This window comes from Struthio camelus, chromosome 1 (assembly GCF_040807025.1).
Source record: "Struthio camelus isolate bStrCam1 chromosome 1, bStrCam1.hap1, whole genome shotgun sequence".
Taxonomy (NCBI): Eukaryota; Metazoa; Chordata; class Aves; order Struthioniformes; family Struthionidae; genus Struthio; species Struthio camelus.
In genome coordinates, this window is record NC_090942.1 from 142,425,366 (window position 1) to 142,452,384 (window position 27,019).

At 41.0% G+C, this 27,019-nt stretch overlaps 1 protein-coding gene across 2 annotated transcripts in view; it reads right to left on the reverse strand.

Moving 5' to 3' along the window:
* CLCN4 (chloride voltage-gated channel 4) overlaps nucleotides 1–27,019 on the reverse strand; it is a 48,719-nt gene that overhangs the window by 18,600 nt on the left and 3,100 nt on the right. For both annotated transcript variants that reach the window (XM_009683679.2, XM_009683680.2), the window contains exons 2-7: nucleotides 15,625–15,776; nucleotides 15,158–15,257; nucleotides 7,826–8,013; nucleotides 2,079–2,201; nucleotides 282–488; nucleotides 109–189 (exon numbers count right to left, since the gene is read on the reverse strand). In XM_009683679.2, the coding sequence (XP_009681974.1) occupies nucleotides 109–189; nucleotides 282–488; nucleotides 2,079–2,201; nucleotides 7,826–8,013; nucleotides 15,158–15,257; nucleotides 15,625–15,768 (843 nt within the window). In that variant the 5' untranslated portion in view covers nucleotides 15,769–15,776. The remainder of the gene's footprint in view (nucleotides 1–108; nucleotides 190–281; nucleotides 489–2,078; nucleotides 2,202–7,825; nucleotides 8,014–15,157; nucleotides 15,258–15,624; nucleotides 15,777–27,019) is intronic.

Sequence of the window (27,019 nt, forward strand, 5' to 3'; positions counted from 1 at the left end):
CTTTAGAAGAAAGTAAGTACAAAACTATTTGAAAAATAAAGAAGAATCTTAGAAAAAGGCATCAAATGAAAATATTTGTATTGAAACAAGTGAACTGCCAGGTCTTACCTCTTCCAAACTAAAAAGTACACCTCCAATCGGAGCCCCGAAGGCAACAGAAACTCCTGCGGCTGCAGCAGCTGAAAGTACCTACAAAGCAAGTATTTACATACAAGGCATGAATTCTTTGAAAATCTGCATATCTGCAAAGAGAAATAGAAGGTGATCTGAGCCAACCTCACCTCTCTTCTCTTTCCTTCATTCTTGCTGTACTTTGAGAAAAGGCTGCTGAAGAAGTTTCCACAGCAACAGGCCACATGAACTAACGGCCCTTCTTTCCCAAGGCTGAGGCCTGAAGATACCACCAGAACCAAGGTGACTGTTTTGATTAAAAGTGTCCACTTTCCCAGGTAGCCCCTAATAATGAACCCACTCAAGATGGTTTTTATCTGGAAAGCAGGAAGAACATGTTGAATAGCTAAAAAAAACCTTTTCTACTCTGAACTTGCAAATGGAGTTAAAAGCTATCTCAGACTGATTGAAAAGAGACAGTGATAGAGAGAGTAAAACCTTAGGTAGGGCAATTTTCCCACAGTGATATCTGAGCAGGGGTTTAGCAGACCACACTTTTACAGTTATTATGGGTGGTCCCCTTGCATCAGTAAGGAGTCTCACAGAGATCAATGGAAATATGAAACGCCTACATATCTTCCTGGTTTACTGGATCAGAGTTAAACTAGGCTGAACAAAGCTAGACAAAGCCGAAAAAAGCTAATAAGCAACCACAGACTTCTCCTCGTTAAAACAAGGAAAACATTCTAAATATTTGGAATGGCTGTGCTATAAAAACTTGTAAGTATTATGAAATAGGAAGGTCCAAGAGATCTTGTTTTTACACATTTCCTCTTAATTTTGCATGTGAGTGTCTATAAACAATGCATGAGCATTAAACGCAGGCTGCAGGAGGGATTTAGATTTGGAACCAGGCCTTTGAAGCATACTGGAATTGAAGGCTATCCTCACATGCAATATGCCACCTGAAAGTAATGGGTTTTTGGGGGGCGAGGGGGTTCATGCCCACTTCTAGCAGCAAAAGCTTGAACTAGGACTTGGAGCTGTATTGTCAGAGATAGCCAAGCTTCTGCTTTTTTGGCTATGGTAAAAAGGGAATTGACTGAGAGTGTTTAAGTAATATTTTAATGGTTTTATCTTAACAGCCAAAACTACTAAAAACATTTCTTGCAAATTCATGTAAGTATCAAGTAAAACTGATACTAAACAGCATAAAAACCTGAAACTTGTTTTCTAAAAACTAGATTTACAGTTAACTATAAAAACTTTAAAAAGCTGCTGCCTTCATTAGAAGGTTCCTCGTTTTAACAGCTTAAATATGCGCTGAGGCTCAATATATAAAACATTAAAAATCAGCTAGAGATTTTGACTGCCATAATGCTGCCATGCCAGCAGGGTGACATTGTGTTCAAGAACACCATATTCAGGAGAAGGACAGCCAGGCACTTTTCAGGCAGGTGAAATGACTGGCATCTCACATCTTCAGTTGCTTAGGTAATCTTAGCTTTATAGCCCTCCCCCTCTGTTTCTTGCTTTTGTTTCTGTTTTTTTTTTTTAAATCTTAGCCTAAAAATATGTCTATCCTTTATAATTAGGTCAAGTAATTTAATCCAAGAAAAATTCTGCGTAACCTTCTAATGAGTAGGTACCTCAGCCACATAAGGCTGGAATTCATAAAGAGATGCCCGGAAACCTTTGATTTTTAAAATTCAAACTTCAGCAATGAAGAAGTGGGTACAGGAACTGTCACACTGGCATTTGAACATATTCTGTTAGAAAGAATTTAAATGGGTAACATGAAGACAGGTTAGACAAAGTAATGAAGATAGATGAGTCAGAAAGACAGTCTTCAGACTACTTGTTCCTATGCTATTTTGTAGTACAGTTCTGGAATGGGAAAAGGCCACAACAAATCTTTTATTTGTTTTATTTGGGTTTTGGATATCCATCCATGAAGAGAAACTCACCTCTGGGATTCCAGAGCCACAGGCATAGGGAGCAAACACTCTGACCAGAGAGACTGCCAGGAAAGCAAAGCACAGAGCCCACATAATGTACAGAAAATAGTTTAGAATGTAAGCACTTGCGCCCTAGAAAAACAACAGGAACAAACGCCGTTAGATAAATGCAGTTTGGTGAGTCTCGTGCTTCTGCTAGGGATCATGATGGCATGGAGCCAAACCTTTTCATTTACATGCTAGCTGCTGCTTTTTGCTCAGGAAGAACAAACTGCTTTATACACTCTAACAATTTTCCTATCCATGTAATATATACATAACCCAATTGATGCAGTCTGTTTGCAAGGGATCCAAACACCTTACACAGAACATCCTTCAAACACTAAAAGATTAAGCCAGCCATGTACAGTTCTGAAACACCAAACAAACCTGACATAAGGGTAAATGTAATTGGCAATAAAAAAGCACCCAATGAAGGTGCCTTGGCTGGCTGTGTTTAGTAGTTGCCTAATCCCTTGCCTAATGATAATCACCAAGAAGTGACAAGGGATGAGACCCTGCAATCCCTTTTTCTGAGGGCTGGCGTTCAAAGGTGAGCTCTCCATGCCAGTGGTGAGCCTTTCAAACTATATCCCTGTATATATTAGTCACCAGCTCAGTTCACAGAGTGGAAAAGTAAAAGTATAAATACATCTTTCCTTCTAAATGACACTATCTATGATAGATTTGAAAATCATTTGAAAACACGATAGTTTGACAGATCCCACTCAAACACATCTCCATCATTTTTGCCCTGATATTATAAAAGCATTCCAGTCTATGATAAAACCTATCTTCAAGCTAAATAGCTTTACTTTACTGACAGAATGGAAATGATAATCATCATTAGCCGCGCTCGACTGTGCAGTGCTATAGTGAAAGTGTAGTTCATAGTGACCTTCAAGTTCTCTGCTTATCTCAATAGTGAAGTCAAAATATTGTTAAAGTCTGCATTAAAATACCCTCCTTCTTCACAGGGATAATTTTTGAGATGAATTTCAACAAAATGTGTCTTATGCCAAAAACACCATCTAGATAGACAAAAAAGAACACAGCCAGAGGCATCAAATTGGTGCAAGAAGTTTAAGCCATCAATAATCTCCTCCAGCAACATGACACTACAGAATAAAAAAAGATGAACCTCAGTGCATGAACTAGTATGAATCCTTCACCTCTAAGTGAACTCTTCCTACAGGATGCAAGCCCAGCTGCTGAAGAACATCAGGGCCCTTGTCTTTGTTCTGCAGGACAGAAGCCTGGATATCAACTTTAAAATAAAATAAGTAGCAAAACTGGTATTAATCACTTGTATCATGTATTCAGTTAACAGATCTGGCCAGACTCAGTTCCCAGTCAGAGAAAACCTAGAGCTGAAAAGTCTCCCTGTTCACAGTCCTGCAAAATTCAATCTTTAGCAGCACGGATGCTTGCTAGCATTATATTTCAAGTCTCTATCCAAAGGAAAAGATGATAGAGAACGATTGCCCTTGTCCTGATGGATGTATGTGCAAGAAGGGCAATTCCTCAGGTTCCTGCTGTGCTTGCTGATGTTAGTAGCCAACTTCGCTGATAACAGCAAATGAGCAATACATCATCCCAAATGCTCTGAGACTAAGCATGGATTCCACACTTAACAATGATCAACATCCATCTGTAGTAATCATGGATCTTTGTTGCTACAGCTGAAGACTGTCTATCTCATTTCCTTGTGAATGTCTTCTCCTAGTGTTTTCAATTACAAACAGCTATGGCAATATTCACTCTTCCTCTAGAGAAAACTCTGGATACGGTGCCCCAGGGCAAAATTTTCTCATCAGTGTAAACCTGGATTAGCTCCAAAGACGACCACTGCCATTACAACAATTTGGTCCTAATCTGTTGAGCCAAAGCTGCAGTTTTGATTCCAAATTCACTTGAGTCAAATTAACATTGTTTCTTTTAACTTTCTCCTCTTCACATCTCAGAAGTCATATGAACACTGTGTCAGCTCGTTACCGCAGTCACACATACACCTACTGCACTGTGGCAGGACCCCACAAGAGTCTCTGTGGCCAGTTCAGTCTTATCCCTTGAGACAACTCTAACTGTTACATTTTCTTACTAACTCTAACTGTTACATCTGTTATTCTGCAGGTCCAATTCAGCAATTTTAATAATTAATAATAATAAAGACTTTGGGAAGGGAAGCAGTAGTAACTCAGTATAGTTACTGAGTTAAATGGCTGATTCCTCATTCATTGCATGCCATTGCTAAGGCCCTGAATCAGTAAAGGTCTTCAGTATGTACACTGGAATCAGAGACTGATAAAATTCATAAGCAGAGGTGACCCTGCTAAGACCTTTCCTACTAGTAGCTCAAAGGACTGACCCTGACAACAATAGTGATGAAGCAAGCAACTGAGGAAAACTTAGGATTTTAGTTTGCAAGAACTAGCAATATTTCAAATCTCGTTTCAGTGTAATGCAGAATGAATGGAATACAACTGAAAACAACCCTCACAAACACAGCACACTGAAATAAAATACATCCCTCAGGACGCTATCCATCACACACAGATACTCCTGTTCCACAAAGCCTGAGAGCTCTGCTCTGACTCCACCAGGGATCTAACAGCTTGCAGACTCCCTCCTGTGGACTCTACAGCAATGTATCTCCTCAAAGCTCTCAAGACTGACAGATTCAAGGCTGTTAAAAGTGGAAAGTAGGTTCCAGGTATAGAAGGGCTTCTATGCCTTGCATTTCTCAGATTTGTGGTAGGAAATCTAGAAGCACTAGCATGGGAATCCAGCCCATTGCTGGATCCAGTGTCATGAGCCATGAAGGACACACAGTCCCCTCTCTGCTTTTATAGACATGAGGCACTAGAAATGGGGTTCTCCGCTCTGGTCCAATCAAGGTTAGCACCAAGTTGGATCCACAGAATAGGGAAGTTCTGGGTCACCAGATACTGGCTAGAGAATCTGCTTATGATGTAACTGAAGTGGGTGGCATCCGAAGTGCTTTTATGCACCCACTGCAGTCCAGTGAATCTGCACCTTTGAAACTCTCTTACATCAGAAAGTTCTTCACCTGCTCTTTGGAAGCGATTCAGGACCAGAGGGATAAACAATATTACTGGCCTATAAAACAGTGATTAGAAAAGAAAACAGCCCGGTATGTTTCTGATGTGCTATCATGTTTCATGTTTTCCACAGTAATTTATATCAAGACATAGCTTTGAGCTCATTTTATAGGAGGACTAGAATGAAATACTTTATAAGAGATGCCGTAGGAAATGTCACAATTCTCAGTGAGAACATATGCATAGGGCTTATCACAGTCATAAATGGCCAAAATCACATGGAAGAACTGGTCTAAATCTTAGTCCTCAAAATGTCAACTTTAGTTGGCTATGATAGGAGTCACAGTCATGCGTAAAAAGAAGAGAAGTCTGACCAGGGTACCTTTAGGGAAATTGCTCCAAGAACTTTTGGTCTAAAATGTGCTTTAAATTAGTCCTTCTGTGCACTGCTTTTTTATAGGTCTGCTACTCAAATGTCTAGTGCAAAGTGAAGCAACTTGCAAAGAAAATGAAAAAATGATCTTGAAACTGAACTAAATAGAACATATTTTAATCACTCCTAGAGGATTCTCTACAGGTACAGAAATCATGCAAAGCTTGCCCATATTGTACACCTTTTGCTATAGAGCACAATTTTTACTTTCTATATTCACATTTTTGGTGGGGTATTAGTCTTTGACTGTGATTTCCATGTAACAGTAAGAGACAGCCTTAATACTAATATTACGGTATCCATTGGGTCATGGCAGCCAGAAACATACAGATTTTAGAGGCTCACTTTTTTTGCGCAACTAAAACTAATCCAAGATGAACTTTTTTGCCTGCCCCCCCCCCCCCCCCCCACACACACACACTGTGACAATATACTGCGGGGTCAGAATCCCAGTTTGAATACAGAGTGAGCAAAGTTTCATGGTGTCCACCTAGATGCTACTTTTTTTGCAGTCCACAGCATACAATAGTAATAACTTTTGAGTTCACGTAGCAGGTGAAAGCAATATATATTCTCAAGGACATGCTCCATTTGTATAGTCCAGCACTTCAGAGTAACAGCATGTCAAACACATGCAGGGGATTTCCAAATCCCATAACGATTGTAACATTCTCCCTTTTTCTTCCTTCCCATACTTTCTGTTCTCTTAAATTACAACATCGCCCTCAGTCCTGCAACTTTGCCCTCCAACCAGGGCAATATTTCTTCAGTGTTATGAAGAGACAAACACATATTTACGAAGACAAACACAAACCTAGTGAACCTCTGACAAAGGGAAGTTTGACACTATGAACTAGCAACTGCACAGAAGAGATTTCTTCCTGCAAATAAATGGTGAGAATATTTAGGAATAGCGAACACTCCACTACTTTCACTACTCTTAATTAGAACTATGGAAAATTGGGTCATATATATTCACAGACACTCTCACCTAGTGCTACTTGCAGTGTAAACCTAAAGCAGCACTAAACTGAACACAAACAACAAACCCTTGTACAGCAACAAAGGTGCCCGCAACAGACTTTCGGCAGGATCACCTCCACACTGGGGAAGACCTGAGGCAATCTCTCGGTCTAATCGAGTCACCCATTTTTGAATTCTGATATATCACCTGGTTAGAGATGCTTTTTCCCATTAAAATATACCTTTTCTTCCCCAACTATGGGCAAAACTGCACTACTAGATATTAAAAAAAAGAAGTCTCATTACACATTTAAGTTCTCTTCAACGGCACATCCCTACCATCCCGATCGCATATTCAATTTTGCCTTGTCTAAGTCACCTATAGAAATGGAAGGTTTTTTTCAAAACAATAGTTTTGGCCAAAAAATTGAGTTTTGAAGTGTTCAAAACTGTTCAATATATTGAATAACTTAGGTTATTCAGATTGTCATATCTTTAATAAGAGAATCATCAGCTAAAAAATACAGAAAAGCTTTATTTGATGTCTTCAAAAAAAACTTTCACGTTTTGCTTTGAAGCAGCATTCTTTGTATTAAAAATTACTACAATTGAAAAAAAGGGGATAGAAACAAGTTTTTAAAATATGTTTCATATCAGTCCAGATCAGTTCTTTTCCCTCCCCTTCTCTCCCTCTGCAAATTTTTTAATTTGGCCCTCTCCCAGTGAGTCCATTATTTCCTCCGTTTTTGGTGCTAGCCAAATACTTTGCTATCTGATAAAGAAACTGATTTCAAGGGCATACCAAGCAGTTCATAAGCAGTTCCCACTAGTACTCACAGCACATGAATACAAGAAGCCCATCTGCAACCCTGAAAATTTCCTCTTAAATGTATTTGTCAGGGGCAATCTTTTTCTCCTAGAAGATTATGTTTAAAAGAAAAGTTTGGATAGGAGCTAAAGTCCTCCACTGGTTATGTTATAATTATTATGAAACATGCCTTTGTTTTAAAACTGGTAAAAAAGAGAAAGATCTCACGTGGTTTTCCAATTTCCATTGCGCATGACACTGAAACAATGAGACCTATCCCAAGGTAAGCAGATATTGCTTGTGGAAATGTTACTTTTTTTTTTTTTTTAACAGCACTCTCAGTTCATTGCTTTCTCTTTCAGAGGAGCTCTCTGGAGGGAATATCAGAAGGTATGAAAAAAAAAGCATTCCCTAGTCTGCTGACACCCCAGCCTAATCACGTCTCCCATACCTCAGACTGGTTTACAAGGAGTTCAGACCATTTCTGCCACTGGGGACATTTGTCCCTGTCATCAAATGTAGTTTCATTAGACGTCCAGCAGCACTGCTCGTGGCTGTACCAGAACGCAGATAAGCAGACACCCTCCTTCAGGTCTGTCATCCAATCCACAGCTAAATCTATCACTCCAGCCAACGTGCCTGGAAAAAGGAATGCATAAAAAGAAACCATGACATAAAAAATATCAGGAATTACCAAATCACAGGGAAAATACATCTAATGACAATAAAAGTAAAAATACACAATCTGGCAACTAGCTGCAAAGGCATTATTAATGTAGGGCCTGATCCTGCAGTCGGTTCCAGGCAGATGCACCGTTTGCCAGAGGTCAGTGGGACTTTACTTAGGGTCTCTATACACCATACTAGGCTGCAGGGCTGAAGCCACACAGTATGCTTAAGAGGTGGGGAAGGAGAAAACACGTGCTTTCCTACAGTTATCCTGGCCCCTGCACATTGACCTTGAAAAAGAATGATTCTAGAAACAAGAGTGAGGCCAAATTCTGACTTACAAACTTAAAAGAACTAGACCAATGTTATATTCATTAGCAATCCAAGCGTGCAGAATAAAACTATTCTTCGAATTCTCTCTTTGTAAGACTTGCAGTTTTTCCTAGGAATTACACAGAGCAACAGTGACATCCAGCGGCTAACTGACACAAAAGTGTAAAATGCATATTGCGAGTCCCCAGTGAAAATCTTGCTTCTCTACTATATCAGCTAATCGACAAAAAAAAAAAAAAGAAAAGAAAAGAAGAAAAAAGAAAAACACCTCCCACAGCACCAGTACTGTAAAACAGATGTGTTCCCACAGTTACTAATGCAATACCAGCATGAATGCAGAGGATGGAAGAAGCCAGAACACAGAACTGACATACTTGCTTTTGGGTATCTATGTGCTTACTTACTGGAAAGCATTACACCACAAAGTGATAAAAAAAAACTTTTAATATTTTAAAAAACTCTCTCACATAAAATAGAAAGTCTGAAATTGTTTCATAGGTAGAAGTCAGCAACATTGGTATGGTTAATCATTTATTCAACAAGCAATACAATTTCAGGAAACCATTCACAGATTTGAGCAGAATTCAGCAGTTCATTTCCTCATGAGAAAAATGCTGAAAATATTTTGGAAAAGGCAAAATTGTTTTTTTATGTTTCCAAAACTTTTAGTATTGTGGCTCCTGCCACAAATCCAATGAAGGAAAGGGAAGTGGGGGAGGTTGCTTCCCTTACTGCTAACTGCTAGAGCACACAGGTGGAATCAAGAACTGGTTTGTTTGACCTGGAACAATAGTTTTGTGCTTTTCACTTCCATGAAAGAGGAAAATAAATATTTCAGTTAATTCAGGCATGTGTGACCTGCTTTCTATTGCACCACAGAACCAAAAAAAAAAAAAACAAAAAACAAGCGTTCACAGCCTTCTACAAAGCTACATCTTATCGTGCCTTTAAGAAGGATGCCTGTCACCACACCATGACTAGCAATATGACTGTGGTAGCAATGACTAATTTAGTGTCTGTATAGGACTGTATAGGAACAGTCTGAAGAACTATACAGATATACCAGATAAGAGCACAAAACCTACAGCAGAGAGCTCTCCTACCTGCACCAAGCATCTCTTCTCATAAAGACCTTGGCTTTCTCTTGCTTATCCTTTCCAGTTTCACAATTTTCTATGGCAACAATGAACTATATCCTTAGAGGATGGTAAATCACTGTTGCTAGTAATGTCATCGTGTGTAGTTTAGTGAATTTTGTAATGAACTCTAAATCTCCTTCTCCTTAGATTTTTCTGAAAGTTTCAGGAAATAGCACAAAGAAGCCTCAACCCTTGGACATGAGCGCAAAATGCTGTGCCTCTTGCATTTGTTGATGGACCTTTATCATTCTCTGTAGTCACTCCAGTCTTCAAAACTCACATCACACCTAATCAGGCTATTCAGTATTAATGTTACTTAGCAGAGGATGCAAAGGAAGACAGGCTACTGAGTGTTTTTTTCCTGATAAAGTGAACAGTCATAAAGTGAGTAACAGATCAAGGGACAAAATTCAGTTTTCTAATGTAACAGGTTCACATATACCACAGTGCCTCTAAGAAAATGTATTTAAGTATGCTACTGATCTAATCCTTTTTGCCAAATGCTTTGGGGATCTACGTAAAGAAGAAGATGCTACATGCATTATTATACATGCTTTACAGAAAAGAAAATCCTGAGAGGAGAAGGCCAGCACTTACAGAGTAATGGTGCAGTAGCTATTGCTTCATAAGCCAGGAGATCAAGACTAAAATTTTTATAAGTTCTGAACATTAACAACTTTAAGTCAAATTGATGGAAGTTCTAGACTGCTCAGCATCTCAGAAAGTCAAGCCTTTAATTTTTTTTTGTGCTAACCATGGCTGTCTAGTCATGTCACTGCACCTCTGCAACATAGCAGAAGTTTATCTCCATGCTTCTCCTTCAGAGCAGCTGAACTTGCTCCCTCCCTGCCCAGAATAAAAAATAATAAAGCACTGAAGTTCATTTTTGGATATTAGCCTTTTCCCTCTCTCTTTTTTTCTTTGGTTGATGATTGCCAAACTTTTATCCTTTAAAACCCTCTAACAAGAATGCTAAAAATTTGCTTTGAAAACATGTTTTTTCATAAGCACCTGTGCCAGAAAACTACATCATTCAAGTGGCATGGGAATGAAATACAAGGGGGATTTTTGCATGTCCAGTTTCAGTACACTATATTAACATTGGAATGATAGTACTGTTTGTCACATAGCTTTAGAAAACATTGACCTTTTCACTGTCTTCTATAAGCAGCATATATCTTTAGTTGGTTAGTGAGGTTAGATATTTAGGTTAGGGGATGATCGTGGCATTGCAAGCAGGAGGATGGGCAAAGTAAAACACATAATTCCTTATAATCCAGTTGCCTAAGCACTAGGCTTACTGGCACTCACGCACCAGATTTTTAGGACCATTTCCCCATACAGTGCTCAACATTTCTCCAGAAAGTGTGAAAACTATCTGACTAACACAGTCACCCGATAGTACTCAGTACCCTTTTCCTCTGGAACATCTCTTGAGCAGTTTGCCCCTAATCTCTGCCCCAAGCAGCATTCTTGGATGCTACTGCTTCTTCCTCCCCTCCAAAATGAGCAGTATATAGCTCCCAAGGCCTCATTTCAAGAAGCTTCTTGGTGCCTTTCCAACCATGTGATAGTATCATATGCCATCTACATAGCATCTGAGGGTTCAAGGCCAAGTAGGTACATGACTGTAAAAGAGCCAGCTCAGTTGTTGGAGCTAGCTGGGCTGGACTGCTGTGGTGATGAGGTGCTCTGCTAATTTACTTGTGCACGCTCCAGTTTCTCTGCATAGGTTTATATGAAACTTTGGTCTGATCCAAAATAGTTGCTGTTATGTTCTCAAAATACTCAGGTGTTACTCAAAACATACAGCTCTAACTTCACAGGTGTCCCAGCTGTGAGCTGGAGGCCAGACCAGACACCCTCCAGAGGTCCATTTCCTAAGTAGGCTTTTCTGGGGCTCGAACGAAGGATGCCGTTCCAATGACATTTTAAAAACACCACGATTGATGGCTACTGACAAACGGCATGGTCCCATCCCTCCCCCTCTCCCAGAGCCTTCCCTTCAGCAATGTTTTTCTAGCGCTAGCACTTGTACAGACCTGTGGTGAACCACCCCAATGACCCCACTGATCCAGTTGAAAACCAACCTGGCCAAAACCCATTTTTTTCACCAGATCATTTCCCAGAACCAACCCCTGTTCAGCCATATTCGCACAAGGCAATGGGGCCTCATGGCCGAGGCACTGACCGAGGTTACTCCTTTTGGTCAAGTCAGTTTAGCGTGACTGAGGAAGTACATGCTTCTACAGTGCTGCAAAACCTGAAAGATAGAGTTGACTAAACTGGTGTGGTGAAGGCTTCTAGATCACTTTAAACTCCTGGACCTGAGTAGCCTTTCCAAAAGCCTTTGGGGATCTGTAGATGCCCTACCTGTTGCATATCTTTCTTCCCCTGCTCTTCTGCCTCCACCTCCAGCAAGCGGACAGCAGCAGCTGCATGCTTTCGATGCCCTGGATACTACTGCTGCTGCTTTCTTCTCCTCTCCCAGACCTTGCAAACCCGTTTCCTCACCTTCAGCAGTGCATGCACTCGGAGGTAATGAATCTAAGATCAAGCTCCTAAGAACTTGCTCTGTTGCTATGCAAATGAGTCGTGATGCTCCCAAGCACAGTGTTACCTCGCCCACTGCAGCAGGTGGCTTCTACTCATATAGCAGGAGAAGAGGGGCTGTGGAGGGGCAAAGCTGCTGCGGAGTTGGAGGTCTACACGGCCCTGTCTAATCGTACAAGTGTCCTCCTGTCAGCCCATCTCCTCTAAGCAGGCAATATTCCAAGCAGAGAGGGAAATGGTATGACGTGCCTCTTGACTGCATTACAAATCTCATCTCCCCCCTTATCCACACCTGGTCTAGAAATCTACCTACATCCACTCATCAATAATCTCCAGTTCCAATGGGTGCTTACCCCTCACTGAGGCTGAGATGATGAATCTCCATCTTTCTCCTGCCCCAGAAATGCTGGAGGCATAGATCACAGGTGTCATTTCCAATAGGGGGAAGCAAAATCCGACATGGCGCAGCTCAGATCATGAGTGTGCAGGTGATTTTTGTTCTCTGATTTACAGGTCCTTGCCCCAGTTTAAAAGCAGATTATTTTGATTTGACTCTTTGAGGTAAAAGATGCTACTCTGCATCCATATTGTTGAACAAGTTGCAAAAGCTGAAACATCTTAGCTCCTTCAACCTATCTTCCTAAGGGAAAGTACTGTCATTAGAGCTTATCAGAGGTCAACAATTCTGACTTTCAGAATGAGCTTCCATTGCAGACTGGAACCAAAATAAACCCTTTGGGTTATTTTTATTAAATGAGAGTGCATGAGTGTGTATTTATCACTGTCTGTAGCTGAGTGAGGTGGGTATTGACCTGTTTGTGGGAGGTTTGCTGCTGAAGAGCTTGCTCTATTTTGCAAGCAGAATTCTCCATCCCAGATGCTCCAAATAACATCAGCCATGGCATTCAGCTTGGGTTCAACACCTCTGGCTAGCATACAGCCTATCAGGCTCTCTCTTTTCCCATGTCACTTTCCCATAAAATCTTTTGTGGAAACCATAAAATAACATATTTTAACAAATGACAGTATCACAGGACCACAGGATCACAGAATATTTGAGGTTGGAAGACCCTTCTTGAGATTATCTGGTCTAACCTCCCTGCTCAGGCTGGGTCACCTACATCAGGTTGCCGAGGACCATGTCCTTGGATGGCTTTTGAATATCTCCAAGGATGGAAACTCCACAGCCTCTCTGTGCGACCGGTTTCAGTGTTCAGCCACCCTCACAGTTAAGAAGTGTTTTCTTGTGTTCAAGTGGAACTTCCTGTGTTTCAGTTTGTGCCCATTGCCTCTTGTCCTGTCACTGGGCACCACTGAAAATAGTCTGGCTCCATCCTCTCAAGAGACATTCCCATCAGATATTTATACATATTGATCAGGTCCCCCCTGCACCTTCTCTTCTCCAGGGTAAACAGGCCCAATTCTCAGTCTCTCCTCATATGTCAGATGCTCCAGTCACCTTTGTGACCCTGTGAGTCGCAGGACTTACTCCAGTAGCTCCATGTCTCTCTTCTACTGGGGAGCCCAGACCTGAGCACAGCGCTTCAAGTGTAGCCTCACCAGGGCTGAGTAGAGGGGAAGGAGCGCTCCTCTCAACCTGCTGGCAACACTCTGCCATTAGCTAGCCCATAACACCATTGGCCCTCTTTGCCACAAGGGCACTTTGCTGGCTCATGCTCAACTTGGTGTCCAGCAGGACCTCCGCGGCCTTCTCCTCAAAGCGGCTCTACAGCAGGTCAGCCTCCAACCTGTCCTGGCGCATGGGGTTATTCCTTCCAGGTGCAGGACTTGGCTCTTCTCTTTGTTGAAGTACATGTGGTTCCTTTCTGCCCGTTTCTCCAGTCTGTCGAGGTCCTTCTGAAGAAAGGCAGAACCATCTGGTGTGTCAGCCGCTCCTCCTAGTTTTGTATCATATGTGAACTTGCTGAGGCTGTGTTCGAGACCATCATCCAGGTAATTAAATAAGATTTTGCACAGTACCGGCCCTAGTATCGACCCCTGGGGGACACCAGTAGTGGCTGGTCTCCAACTGGCCTTTGTGCTGCTGATCACAACCCTCTGAGCCTGGCCGCTCAGCTAGTTTTCAGTCCACCTCACTGACCACTTATCTAGCCCATACTTCATCAGCTTGTCTATGAGGATGTTATGGGAGACAACGTCAAAAACCTTACTAAACCATCAAACTATAAAATAAATCATAAAATAACATATTTTGTCAAAATATGCCAAAATGTCACTTCAGCAATGATGATTTCCTGAGAACCTGCCTAATAATTCTCAGACTTTTAAATAGCTATAATAAACATATTAACTTGACAGTTGATAAGCTAGAAAGTCACACTGGACCTGGGTGGAAATTGTGTGAAACTTTGCATCATGCTGGTACGAAGAAGCCTGATACAACAGCTCCCTGATATAACTGAAAAAGCAGAAAAACATTAAGAGCAGCTGTTTCAACTTGGTAATAGAAGTGCAGCTTTCCAAGTTGGAAGATGTGCTAAACTGAGTGGGAGACAGGAGCAACTCAGGAAATTAATGAATTTGCCATCTGAGTTTGAGCAGGTTGTTAAATATGTAATGTCTGTCTGGCTTGGGAGTAGATTTGGAACTAAGTATGAAACTGTAATTACCCTTCACGCATGTATAGAGAAGATAACCCAGCGAACCTAGCGCTTTTCAAAGCTTCCCTTTGATCGTACACATCCACCATTGTCTTTCTCCATATCATAATATGCACTTACAGAATTAAATTAACTGAAGACAAGTAAAAAAACCCTAACAAATAAAATTTACTGATGTGACTCCAAGGCTGGGTAGTCAAAACAGTCCATCATGGGTAAAGCACTCAGATGCATATTTCCAAAAGCAACAGAAAAATCCCTTTATTTGTGAATAACATTTTTTCTAGGTCAGCACTCAGCAGGAGACTTTGCAAGTGAGTATTTTCATTAAGTACTATAACTACATGGATGCATAACTATCTTTTAGTCTGAAACATCAGCACACAGACAATGAAGGAAAAACAAGCAGATGGCACTTCAGTAAATATGGGTGAGATGGTTCTGGACACAGCTCTGACACACACATACCTGCCAGTAGTCCTATGAGAAGCATAACAACCCATCCTGACCAGGCATCTAGCAAACTCTTGATGAACTCCCATATGGATTCCTTACTTTTGCTTGTAATCTGAAATAACATATATTTATGTACATATGTGTATAAAAAATGCATATTGCTGATTCAGGCTGACACAATTTCACTGTATCATGTTTACAACAAAAACTATTTCATTTACTGGACAGTATACACAGTCTCTCAGCTCCCTACTCCCCCCAGTTCCAGTCACGTTTAGAGATGATACTGTTCATTCTGATTAAGTGATAGAAAGCTTTTTCATACTGACAGACTCAAGACACACCACATACTATTTTCATAAACACTACTCAAATTATACAACCAGGTAGGAAGTAAGAATTCTGGAAACTTGCTTATTTTTCTGCAGTTAGGATGACTAACTCAGGGGCTATGACGCGTTAAAGCCTATTCTCTTTACCTTTCTGTGCCTGTCAGTGTCACGTGATTTCTCTCGCAGCCAGTCAATGGTGTGGAAATCTTCGTAAGTCCCAACGTCAGGGAAAGGCTCATCCAAAAAGTCCATCAGGTTGCCAGAACCGTTCATGTCTCCTGCATTAACCATATTAGGATCTGTAGGTGGGGGAAGAACAAGCATTTCAATAAATCCATGTAGCTTTGCCAGACACTTCAGAATCAAGTTTTCCAAAATCCCACCATAAACCGCAAAGTTAACCTCAGTCAGCACTCCTAGTAAGGCCCTTTTTGAAACTTGTGCATTGCCACTAGGAGAAGTTCTTGCTAAAGACTACTCTAACAGCTTAGCAAACCCTAGAAAGCACATACAAAAAGCACAGCATCGCAGGGCAGAATTACCAGCTTTCCTGAAAATAGAGTCCTAAAAGCCAGGATGGTTCAAGGGTTCTTCTGCAACAGCACATCCTGATTATATGCCTGAAGAAGCTGCCTGCTAGGAGGTCGTTTAGTAGACAGGCTGACTAGCTCAGAAAACAAATGATAATTCACTTGAATTTACTACTTATCATGGCAAATCAGAATTGCACAGCATTTACATGGCACCGCTGCTCATAATACTACGGTGTCGTCTGGTTTTTCACATGCAGAACTCCCTGCACTGAAGCACAATTCACCCACTGCTCAGAACAATTCTTTAAAAAGGCTAAATTCAAGAACACAATATATCTACTGCATAAAGGGTTTGGAAAGGCAGCATCTTCCTTCAAGTTTTCTTCTCAAGGGCCAGGAGCAGAACTACTGTTGGGGGAACCTGGGTGGTTACCTTCTGCCCCATAGACAAACGTTCCACGTTTGCTTTTAAGAAAGTAGAGAGTCAAACAGTCACCCCATATCCTACTAGAGCACAAGAGGAAATGTAAAAATACTTATCTCCAAGCTGTAACAGCCAGCTACCAGAGAGCATTTGATAGTTAGAAAGGAGATCAGAGTAGGCTGTGAAATAAGATATACTCTAGAGCCATGAGAGTCACTCTAGGAAGCAGGCTGAGTGGATATTTTCAGCCCAGAGCTTCCTAGAAAGATGCTCTCTGGGCTTACAGACTTACAGATATGAAAGAACTAAAATATCCATGTTCGTTGCTCTAAAGCCCAGGAAACTCTACCTAGTTTTTGCAATGATCGTAAGCAAAGCATAAAAAAGTTAACTCAGAACCACTGTACCTCTCTCTCCCACAGAGACCTCAGCAACATCTGGCTAGGTGCAAAAATGACAGAGTCTCCTTCTTTGAAAGATCAGGTCCCAAGGTAGTCACTAATATGACAGGCTCCAGAAAAGGCTGACATCATGCCTGATAAGAGGAGCCTTTAGTAGCATAAGAATAGAGTAAATAAAGCAATTTAGGCACACAGGGTTGGATTCATCTATCCAACTTCAGCCACCCAGAAGTTTGGTGTCTAGACTGTAACAATCATCTAAGGTGCCTCTAGAGACAGAGAAGGATGTGCTGCTCTAAAGAGCAGTTAATCACATCCATCCTAAAATAGGTATCTAGGAAATGGGGTCTTTAGGAGAGTATCCAGGGTCTGTAAACTAAAGCAGCTGACTTAAAAGTAGCTAACTGTAGATGAGGTTAGCATGACCTCAACAATAATACATAAGAAAAAAATGATGATGGATACAGACTTCAGGAGTTTTAGAGAACCAACTCTGGAGAGTCTTTAACTCCTTGAGAGATGCGAGATAACTTTTACAGGTGATTTGAAAAGGTTAGTACAATACTAAATACTATGACCTGTATCTTTCTTCCGATACAGACAGGGTGATTTCATATGTACATAATTTGGATCTTTGAATCAGTGAGAAAATATCCCAATTCCATGATTAGAATATTCAAAAATGTGGCAGATAAGTTTTTAATCAACTGTCCATGAACCCTAATCTGCTGCTATGCTCAGCCCTCTTTATTTACTTCTTTTTTTTTCCCCCCTTAATTTTCAGCTCTTTTACTTGAATGCTATCCATTTAATTTTTTTCCCTGGTGGTGATTTCAGGGATATAGCAAGTATCAATACTCAACTTTGTAAGTGTCTACTTCTTTGCACTCTGCTGGATAGGACTTTTTGGATTACACAGATAATGTGCTCAGCACAAGCAGCTGAGAAAAGCATTATCTTAAATGCAAACAGCAGGTCACCGTTATAATTTTATAGAAGCACTTTTAAGTGTGGAAATCAAGTAATCTCCAAGCACCATTACATGTTTTTCTGAAAGAGAATCAAGCAAAGGAGTCACAGCCTGGGGAAGGAAACCAAACGTGGAGTAGGTATCTCATACAGTGCTGTTTGAGCACAAATAATCCGCCACAGGACTGAGGCAATTTAAAAAGCAGCAGTTGAAAGGAGTGACAATTGAAAAATAGCAGTACTTAGCAAAACAGATGAGAACACACTCCTACATTTCCTAAGGAAAATGAGAGTGTGAAGGTGGGATGCTGTGGTTGACACTAAGGAGCTGAAGTTACAAGTGGATCTTGACTTCAGTGTCTTGTAAAGCGCAACTGAGAACTGGAACCGGAAGCGGAAACCAGGTGAATGGATTAGACCATGCTATTATTTCATACCACTGTGCTAGGAAGAGTTTGCACTGATATTTTGCTGGCTATTTACTTCAATCAATTATTTCTGCACAGTGAAGAAGTACCTGTACAGAATATGCAGTTCAGACTGCTTGCCCGTATCCAGGCAGCCCCCCCTATAATATAAACAAACTTCTGGGAACTGACATGCTGAAAATCTTGGCTTTTTTCCTTAATGCTACAAGGAAAATACCCCAAATGCTGGTTATATCACATAAAAAAGTATCTTTTTAAGTGTGTTGCCAAGGCTCAACACATGACAGTATTGTGATGGATAATACTAGGCCAGACCACAAGTATGCAGGATAATTACAATCTCAGCCTGAATCTACCCCAAAATACGTGCTACAGAACATGTTCAGGGAGAGAGAAAAGTCCTGGAGACCACAGAGCCATGGAAGACTTAGAAAACAAGCAAATTTTGGACTCCAGGTAGCCTTCCAAAACCTTGGTGTAAAAATTGCAGCTGGACGATTATTAGCCTTAAACTTCACTTCAAATACCATACTCTTAAAAGCAGAGATGTGATATCAGTTTATGTAAATCCCAATTATAGTAAATAAACTCTGGCTATAGCAATTGTGAACTGAATACTACAGAGTTCCCATCTCATGTCCTAAGAGCAAAGCCCCAAACACATTTCTTTATTTCTCTTTATTTTGCATTTTTGTCTCACCTAACTTCGGCTTCGGAAGCAAAGCATCTCCAAAGTTTATTTCACGATGAGCTAACTTAGCCTCTAGAGATGCCTGTTTCTCTGCTGGCCGTACTGAGCCTAACAGAAATAGCTCGGTCATAGACATTTTAGTTTAATGCACATAACTTAAGGGCAAATGAATCTCATTCAAAGATGAATTGTAGCCAGGTTTACTAGAGCAATCCACTCTGACTGATGGTGAAAGTATGAGCATTGCTGATGTGAGTTGTCTTGTCTAACATTAGAAATCTACACTAGACTCTAGACACTGGAATCTAGACTCCTTTCACAGCTAATGAGAGAAACTCCTTCCAGGTGCAATTTAGCTCATGTTTTTAGACATCTACATTAGCATGAGGTGAATTGTTCCCTAACAGAGCCAATTTCCATTCACTGATTACAGCTGTCAGACTGTAAGCATCCGCATCTCATCAAATGAGTCTGACCCTAACCACCCAAAAGAAAATACAGATACATGCAAAAATAGTAAGGAGTGCAATTCTTAACCACTCCTGCCACATGAATAATGACAATGAAAACCTTCTATATTGAAAGGTCTTGAATCTTGTTACGCTGCTGGGTAACTACTTAGCATGTGCATTTTGTCCCGTTGCCATTCTGCATCTTAGACGTCCTTGCTGTTCTTCTCACTACTTTTCCAGGTGCTGATAATTTGTGTAAGAGTAAATGTTTCCCGCTTAGTCCCCTATTCTTTTCCTAATAATTCCTGGCATTCCAATAGCTTTTACTAGGGCACACATCCAACATTTTCATCAAACAGTCTGCTGCATATAACTCCAGGATATCTTTCATAAGATACATTGGCTGGTTCAGAGCCATCATTTTATGTTCTTTTAGGGTCGTTCTCCTCATTACTCTGTCTTTATTGATTCTGACATATATCTGCTATTTTATCCCTTGTGACTTAATACGGTGAGATCCTTCTTCAGCTCTTCATAGTAAGCTCTCGTTTTTATTGAATAGCTTAGTACGTCTAAAACTGAGCATTTTTTCCAATACTCTGTTCTAATAATTGCAAACAGATTCTTGCTAAAAGCTCAATGAGGAAACAAAGAAATTCAACTGAACCAAGTATTTCGAGAACTCAGAGGGTTCCTTCTGGGAGTCTGATTAGCAGATTTCCCTGGATTTAGACCCATCCCAGACCACTCCTGTCCTGTAGATGGAGCGAGTCCTGGCAAGAATCAGTTCATAAATCAAGAGAAACCATGGTGCAAGACTGGGGATTTAGCCTCTCCTGACTGCCCCTAGACATCTTCCAGAGACCCTGGCCCGGGGCCAACCTGTCATTCACTCCCAGATCTCCCAACTAACTGTGTTTGACACTTGATATTTTAAAGTCAGAAAGAAACAGATACTGCCCTACAGACGTTGAGATGTAGTATGAGAGGAGCTGCAATAAAAGATGAAGCCCCAGGATGAGCCCATGAAGCTTGATAATTGTAAGAAGCGAGATAATTTTAAAGTATTTAATCACTGAAGCCTCTCATGTAAAGAAGGCAAAGAGACTAGTGCCTGCAAACAAGCCCACAGATTCCAGGACACGAGCGCAGTACGGGGAAGAGGTTGGGACACACAAACAAGTACAGCAGGTACCACACAGACTGTAGTTCGGTTTTGTTACATTCATTCCTTTGTTATTATTTTTTAAAGAACCAAAAGGTAGCATTCTTATTATACTTAAGGACATGTTTTTTCTGCACGTGTTTCAGTGAGCAAATTCATCTTCTTGTGATTCAGACCAACTGTATGATACACTGCAGCTGGGAGCTAAGTTTTATGGAAGAAGGATAAATTATATCTATAATGGAAATACTAACAACCTCTCAGCTTTATAGCACTGTTACAGCATGTATGAATGTAAAAGCCACAGAGAGAACAGCTATACTGGTGAATTGACATTTTAGGTATTACGGTGACTCATCTGATCTGAAATATATCTGACATGGCAAGCACAGACAAAAACATCCCGTGGTTCAAAGAAGCTGAAAAGTATACTGATGGGAAACAACTAGCTGAGCAGTCATCAAAGGAAAAGTCTTGGCCTTTGCCTATTGCTATTAGACCTGCTAGTTCCATGCTACATTCTCTTCATCCTGTTTTCTGTTTTAATTGGACATGTTGCACTGAAGCAGACAGCAGGCTTTTCAATGCAATTCCAACAAGTTTTAAGTTACTTTCAACAGATCAGTTACTGAAATACTTTAACACCTAAAATATTTTTAGTAGATGAACATTCACCTACATGCTTTCATCTTTACCCTGCTTTCCTTGAAGATAGTAGTGTGGGTTTTGCAATGCAAAACATAACAATATGCAAGCAACAACGGATATCTCTTTCAGTGACTCTTCTGCTGTAGCATAAGGAAGAAATAAATCTGGCAAGAGGATGAGGGAAGAAAGGGAAAGCCTAAAAGAGTGTTACAAGTTCCTTAATTCACATTTGTTTGGCGTGACTTTTCCAGGGTATCCAAAGCATCATCTAGTCCATCTCCTCCAAATGTGGCAGGAGTTAGCTGACAGTCAAAAGCAGAATTCAGTATGCCTCAGGGCTTTTCTATGCTGTGGTGTCAATATATGTTCAATGGGAAACCAGGGGATCTTCTATTTCAAGTGTAAGGCTTTCAAAATGATTTACAGTCGTTTTAATCATCGCTCTACCAGAGGTGAACACACCACTGATCTGAATGGGCGGCAGGTAAGTTGTCTTCATCCTGTGTGATATGACAGCATGCACTGCACAGACTAAAGGGGCTGGGGCGGAGGGTGTGAAAATGTCCAGGACTTATTTTTGCATAGGACCTGATTGTGAACAATGCAATCTTACCATTTTACCAAAGGCCAAAAAATCACAAAACTCTTTCGCACTGATGGATGATTTGTCTCTCCCTGGGGCCTTGATATGTTTGTTGACTGTTCTGAGCTCAAAAGCCAAAAGCTTTGAGCTCAAAAAAGCCAAACATTGTACCCCACTTTCACAGCCATTAACACTTCTTGCCACAAACTGATCAGTGTGATCTGTCAAGCAAAGGCATCTCCAAACCTATGAGTTTTGTGATTTATTCTGTCAAATGAAATGGCCTTGTTATTCACGGACTGCTGTAGTATTTCTGTTTCCTGGCATAGACCCATTGTCTTAACCTACAGTCATGAAACATGATGTTTCTGCTACTTAGCGACCATAATCATTGTAGACCCTTCAGAGTTGAGATAGAGTTTACACACCTTCAGGCATGCCCTGCCTGCACCCTGCAATGGATCAAGGCACAGTGAGATCTGGGTGCTCTCTCAGACTCCATCCATTCCCCATGCCAAGGGAGTTACCCCTAGTCACACAGATGGAAACAGAGAACTCTCCACCTAGGCCTTGAATCTAGCTCATTAGGAGATCACTGCTGTCTTCAGAGTAAGCTAAAGAAGTTAGCATTCAAAAAGAGGCTCACGTGAAGACCTCATAACTCAGAAGAGGATACTGTTAAGGGCCTGTGCAGGGAAGTGGTCTCAGAATGGAAAGCAGTTACACGGCAGCCCTCCAGTATTGCCTAGCAGGAGAAAATAGGTGCAATAGTGCAGAAAATCAGTAAACAAGGTTATTACGAGGTCACTTTGAAAGACATGAATAAAAAGTACGGTGAAAAGATTAGGGATCTGAAGCATATGCCTTTTGGAGAAGAGGATGGGAAAACTATGTTTGTTTAGCCTGGAGACAAGAAGGTGAAGGGGGAATGTAAATCCACTTCCACTGTCTAGAAGGGGGTTATAGAGAAGATGGAGGAAGGCTCTTCTCAAAGGTGCACAGTAAAAGGTCAAGAGGAAATGGTCACTAGCTGCAAGGCAAACTCCTTTGAGATGTATATAAAAAAAAAAAAAGAGAGAGAGAAAAAAATTCCCCAGAATTCTCCACAGTATGACCAGGTAAGCGCTAGAAAATGTTGTCCAGAGAGCTTATATACACTCTATCCCTGGATGAATTTCAAAACTTGACTGGGCAAAGTCCTGAGCAACCTCATGTAACTTTAAACTTGGCCCTGCTTTCAGCAAGAGGTTGGACTAGAAGACCTCCAGAGGCCTCTTTCAACCAAATTTTTTGATGATTCTCAGTGTTTGAGGATCCACAGTACCAAAGTCTGTCTAAGGAACAGAACCTGTGGGGATCCCCAAGTCCAGTTTGACAAGGTAGATGCTTTCCAGCTCCGTATCAGGATTTCATGTTACTGTTTATGTCTTGCTCATGTTTAGAGTAGTTCATATCTGAGTTACCTCACCAGTCAACTTCCAAAATGTCACAGTTACAATAGTTTGCATCTAGATTAGCTATATATTTCAAGGCCATGCTCCCAGATCTGGACTGTCCAGATCAGAAGTATTTGTTCTGTTTTTTTCAGATCACATTAGATGAATCAACACGGACATTTCTCCTTAGAAAGGGCAGAAGAGGTCAGGGAAGTGACAACAACATATGAAGATGAACAAGCTATCCATGAAAGAGAGCAGCCTTCTGGGGGGTGGCAACAGATGCTCAAGAGGAAATGAACAGTGTGGCTCCAGCAGATGGACACAGGTTGCACTGCAGCTCTCTGTGCTCCCATCAAAGCTACTCTTTCAAAGAAAGGGTTTGATGAGCTGAGAGACAGAAAAATAATTTATTCAATTTTAGACTTTTTCTTGTATAGTGTAGGTGTCAACCTTGGGCTGCATCCCATTCTGCCAATGCAGGTGCTAACACGGTTCTCTACATAAGGTCATCATACAAACAGCTAATGATGTCGTGCTCTTAAAACAGAAAGATGATTTAAATCAAAGATGTTTAGAATTTGTTCCAAATACCATGAAAAAGATATTCAAAACTCACATATCATTCATATAAATCAATGTTGGTAGAAGCACTTTGCAGACACCTGTAGACAAGAGTGTATGAGGATAAACAAAAAAGGGGTGAAATAAGGGTTTGAAGATCAATAGAATTTTCTTTTCTTTTTTAAAGAGACTTAGATTTACTCACAAAATTGGTGGAGGAAAAAAGATCCAAAAAACAGCTATGTAGAAGTCTATAGAAACAAAGGCAAGTAAGAAAAGGTCCCATCTCGCAGCCTCCGAGAAGAAAAGGCACTGAAGCCAAGCTGCGGCTGTCTTGCGCAGCCCACAAATAGGCCTGTTTGACATCACCGTCACATCAGTAGACCTGCCTCTTCCAAAGACATGTAATGCATCATTTCCTGGTCTTTTACTTTTACATAGAAAACATTTCATAATGTTCGAGCAATGATGTGAATAACCAGATAATATAATTCAAACAGTTATTCACATGATTATTCTAAAAATACCTGATTTTGTGAGCAAATATTACATAGGTAGCATCACTGGGATCCACGTTGCCTTACACTGGAGGTGGGAAGAAAGGCCTCATATTTCATTGCTTAGTCTCTGTCAGTTCTTCGATGTTTAGAGATAAAAGATATTTGTGTTAAGCTCCAGATATTGAGTGTCAAAATATAATGAAAATTAAGTTGTCCATATCCACGATATAGGAAATCTTATGGTTTTTTTTTAAAAAGACTTCCACATCAGCAACTAACTACACATATGAGCAGATGATCTAGTAACAGCTATGTGAAGTCTCACCCCACTCAATATATAGGAGACAGTTAAAGGGTTATGAAACATTCTTCTAAACAAGGAGTAAAATGCTATCAAGTAATGATATACAAGATGTCTTTAGAAAAAGCAAGAAGGCTGAACCACTATTGAGTTAAACTGGCAGTTTTCTGCAGGCTGAAAAAGATCAACGGGCAATTATTTTAAAAGCCTCAGACTGAACAAGACAGTTGATTTATTATTTATTTATTCTGTCTTAACAGTGTTTTTAGAAAAATGTTAAAATGGCCTTGGATTACAGCAAGTCCTGACTCGTCAGAAATCAAAAAAAAAAAAATACCAGAACCCAGTTACAGGCCTTTTTAGAAACATAATACGACACATAGGAAGTGGAGAACAGTTAAACCGGGAAAATACAGAGGGAAGAAGAAATTAAAATTGGCAAATTCATTTTTTTATAATTCTAGGATTAACTGCAGGGCTCCCATACTTGAGTAAATAATACAGCAAATTTTCTACCACCTTCCAAAATACAACAGCAGCTGGCTGCAATGTCTGGAATATTATTTTAAAATATTGCAGCATTTTCATGTATGGCTCCGTTACCACACAGTTTCCTGCTATGATAGGGCAAGGCAGGCTAAATTCAGCAAATCTTTGATGTGTAGTTTTACCCTGAGTAACCTCTATGGAAAAAATTATGAAGCCACAGCAAGGCTCAAAAAACACAGGGCATCAGATCACAGGGGAGAGGTCCTGGAAGAAAGGGTGGGGGAAGATGTTTGGGATAAAAGGTGGAAAACTGAAGCACAAGAAACTGCTCCAGATTGAACCGCAATCTGCAAACATTAGTTCTCAACTGCGGCACGTGCTAATGGCACGAGCACAGCGGTGATAGCGGAGCGGGCCAGAAACGCAGGCAAAGCGAGGCACGGGGGGGGGGGCCCCGGCGCACATGGCAGCTCAAAGGGCCAGGGCAAGCTGTGTCCTTGGCAGCACAGTGGGAATGGGAGTTGGTAACAGACTGCCAGGACTTCCCACCCCTTTTTGGCAACAGGAGCAGCAGTAGTAGCAATTCATGGCCTGATTCCCTCTCTCCTGTCCTCCTCCTGGGTGGCCTCTGAATTATGAGGCTTCCCTCTGCCGAAGCAGGATCCTTCCTAGGTAGCGTTATCGGCCGCAGCCGCCTCGCGCTCTCGGCCTGCTCCCTGCTCTTTCCCAGGTTATTTCTCCCTTTTGGGGCAAATTCCTTTTGGTAGGAAATATCCAGAGTCTGGTCTCAGTTTGAGTTTTCTTGGAAAGTTTGAGCAAAATTAGCTCAGCTGTTCACTTATGTCAGAAAGGGAAGGGAAGAAAAGCGCAGCTCTTTCCCTGCAAGTTCCAAGTGGAAGTTTTGCACTCCCGTAACCCAAAACCAGCTCAAGGGGAAAATGCTAAACTCACTTTTCTTTGCTGTTTCCGGAGAGCCTTAAAAGTACCTCCAAGAAATTTGGTCAGTTAATGCTAGGGACGTGGAAGAAGCACGTGTGAAGTATTGCTGGCTACAGAAAGCCCGTCATTCGCATGAACCATCTTTATTACAGGATGCCCCTCTGCTAAATCTGCTCTGATTTAATTAGACAAAATTCAGAAGCCCTAGAGAGTGTTGGATAAGAAACTAGCATTTAGAAGACGGGAGATTTTGGAAAAATCTGCAGTTTAGTAGCATGTATAGCTCCTATTCTCAGTTTCCCTCTAGCGCCCTTAATTAAATAAAGCAGAGGGTGACTTTTCCTGGGTCCAGCAGCTCTTGGAGCAGCTGTTCTTGCTCCCCAGAGCTCCAAACCAGGGCAGAAGGGACGGGGGTGCTGCACAGTTTCCCTGTTTGCACCGCACTCTTCCCAGCTTTGCAGGACTGGGTTTTGTCTCCTCACTCAGAAAATGATTGGATTAAGGGAGAAAAATATGGTGCGAAAAGACTGTGAAAAAGAAAATACATTGAGAGAAAAGAGCTGTGCTATCAAGAAGGGAGCTACCCTAGACCGTAGTTACTCCTAAAAAAACTCCCCCCTCAACTGGTATCTTTAACTTCATTAGCTGTACCTCTCACTGCAAGCCTTTTTAAGTATTCAGCTTAAAATAAGGCTTGATACATCTGCATTAGAAAAGCCATTAATCTGTCCTACTGTGTTGCTTCTCATCTAGCGGAGGCAGTGAGTCATTTTCATGAGGAAACATGGCAATGTTTTCCGGCACACAGGACTCCGGTTTTTATTGTTGCATTCATGCTGATCTGCTGTGCACTGGTAGACAAGTTACTTCATATCTCTGCAAGGAAGTTACCCCACCTGCACAACTGGGAAACACTTTCTTTGTGATGTGTATGAGCGCAACCTGTTAAGTGTTTTATGAATAGCGATCTATGCTACTCCTGCCAGAGTTTCCATTTGACATTAACTGTGAATCATGTG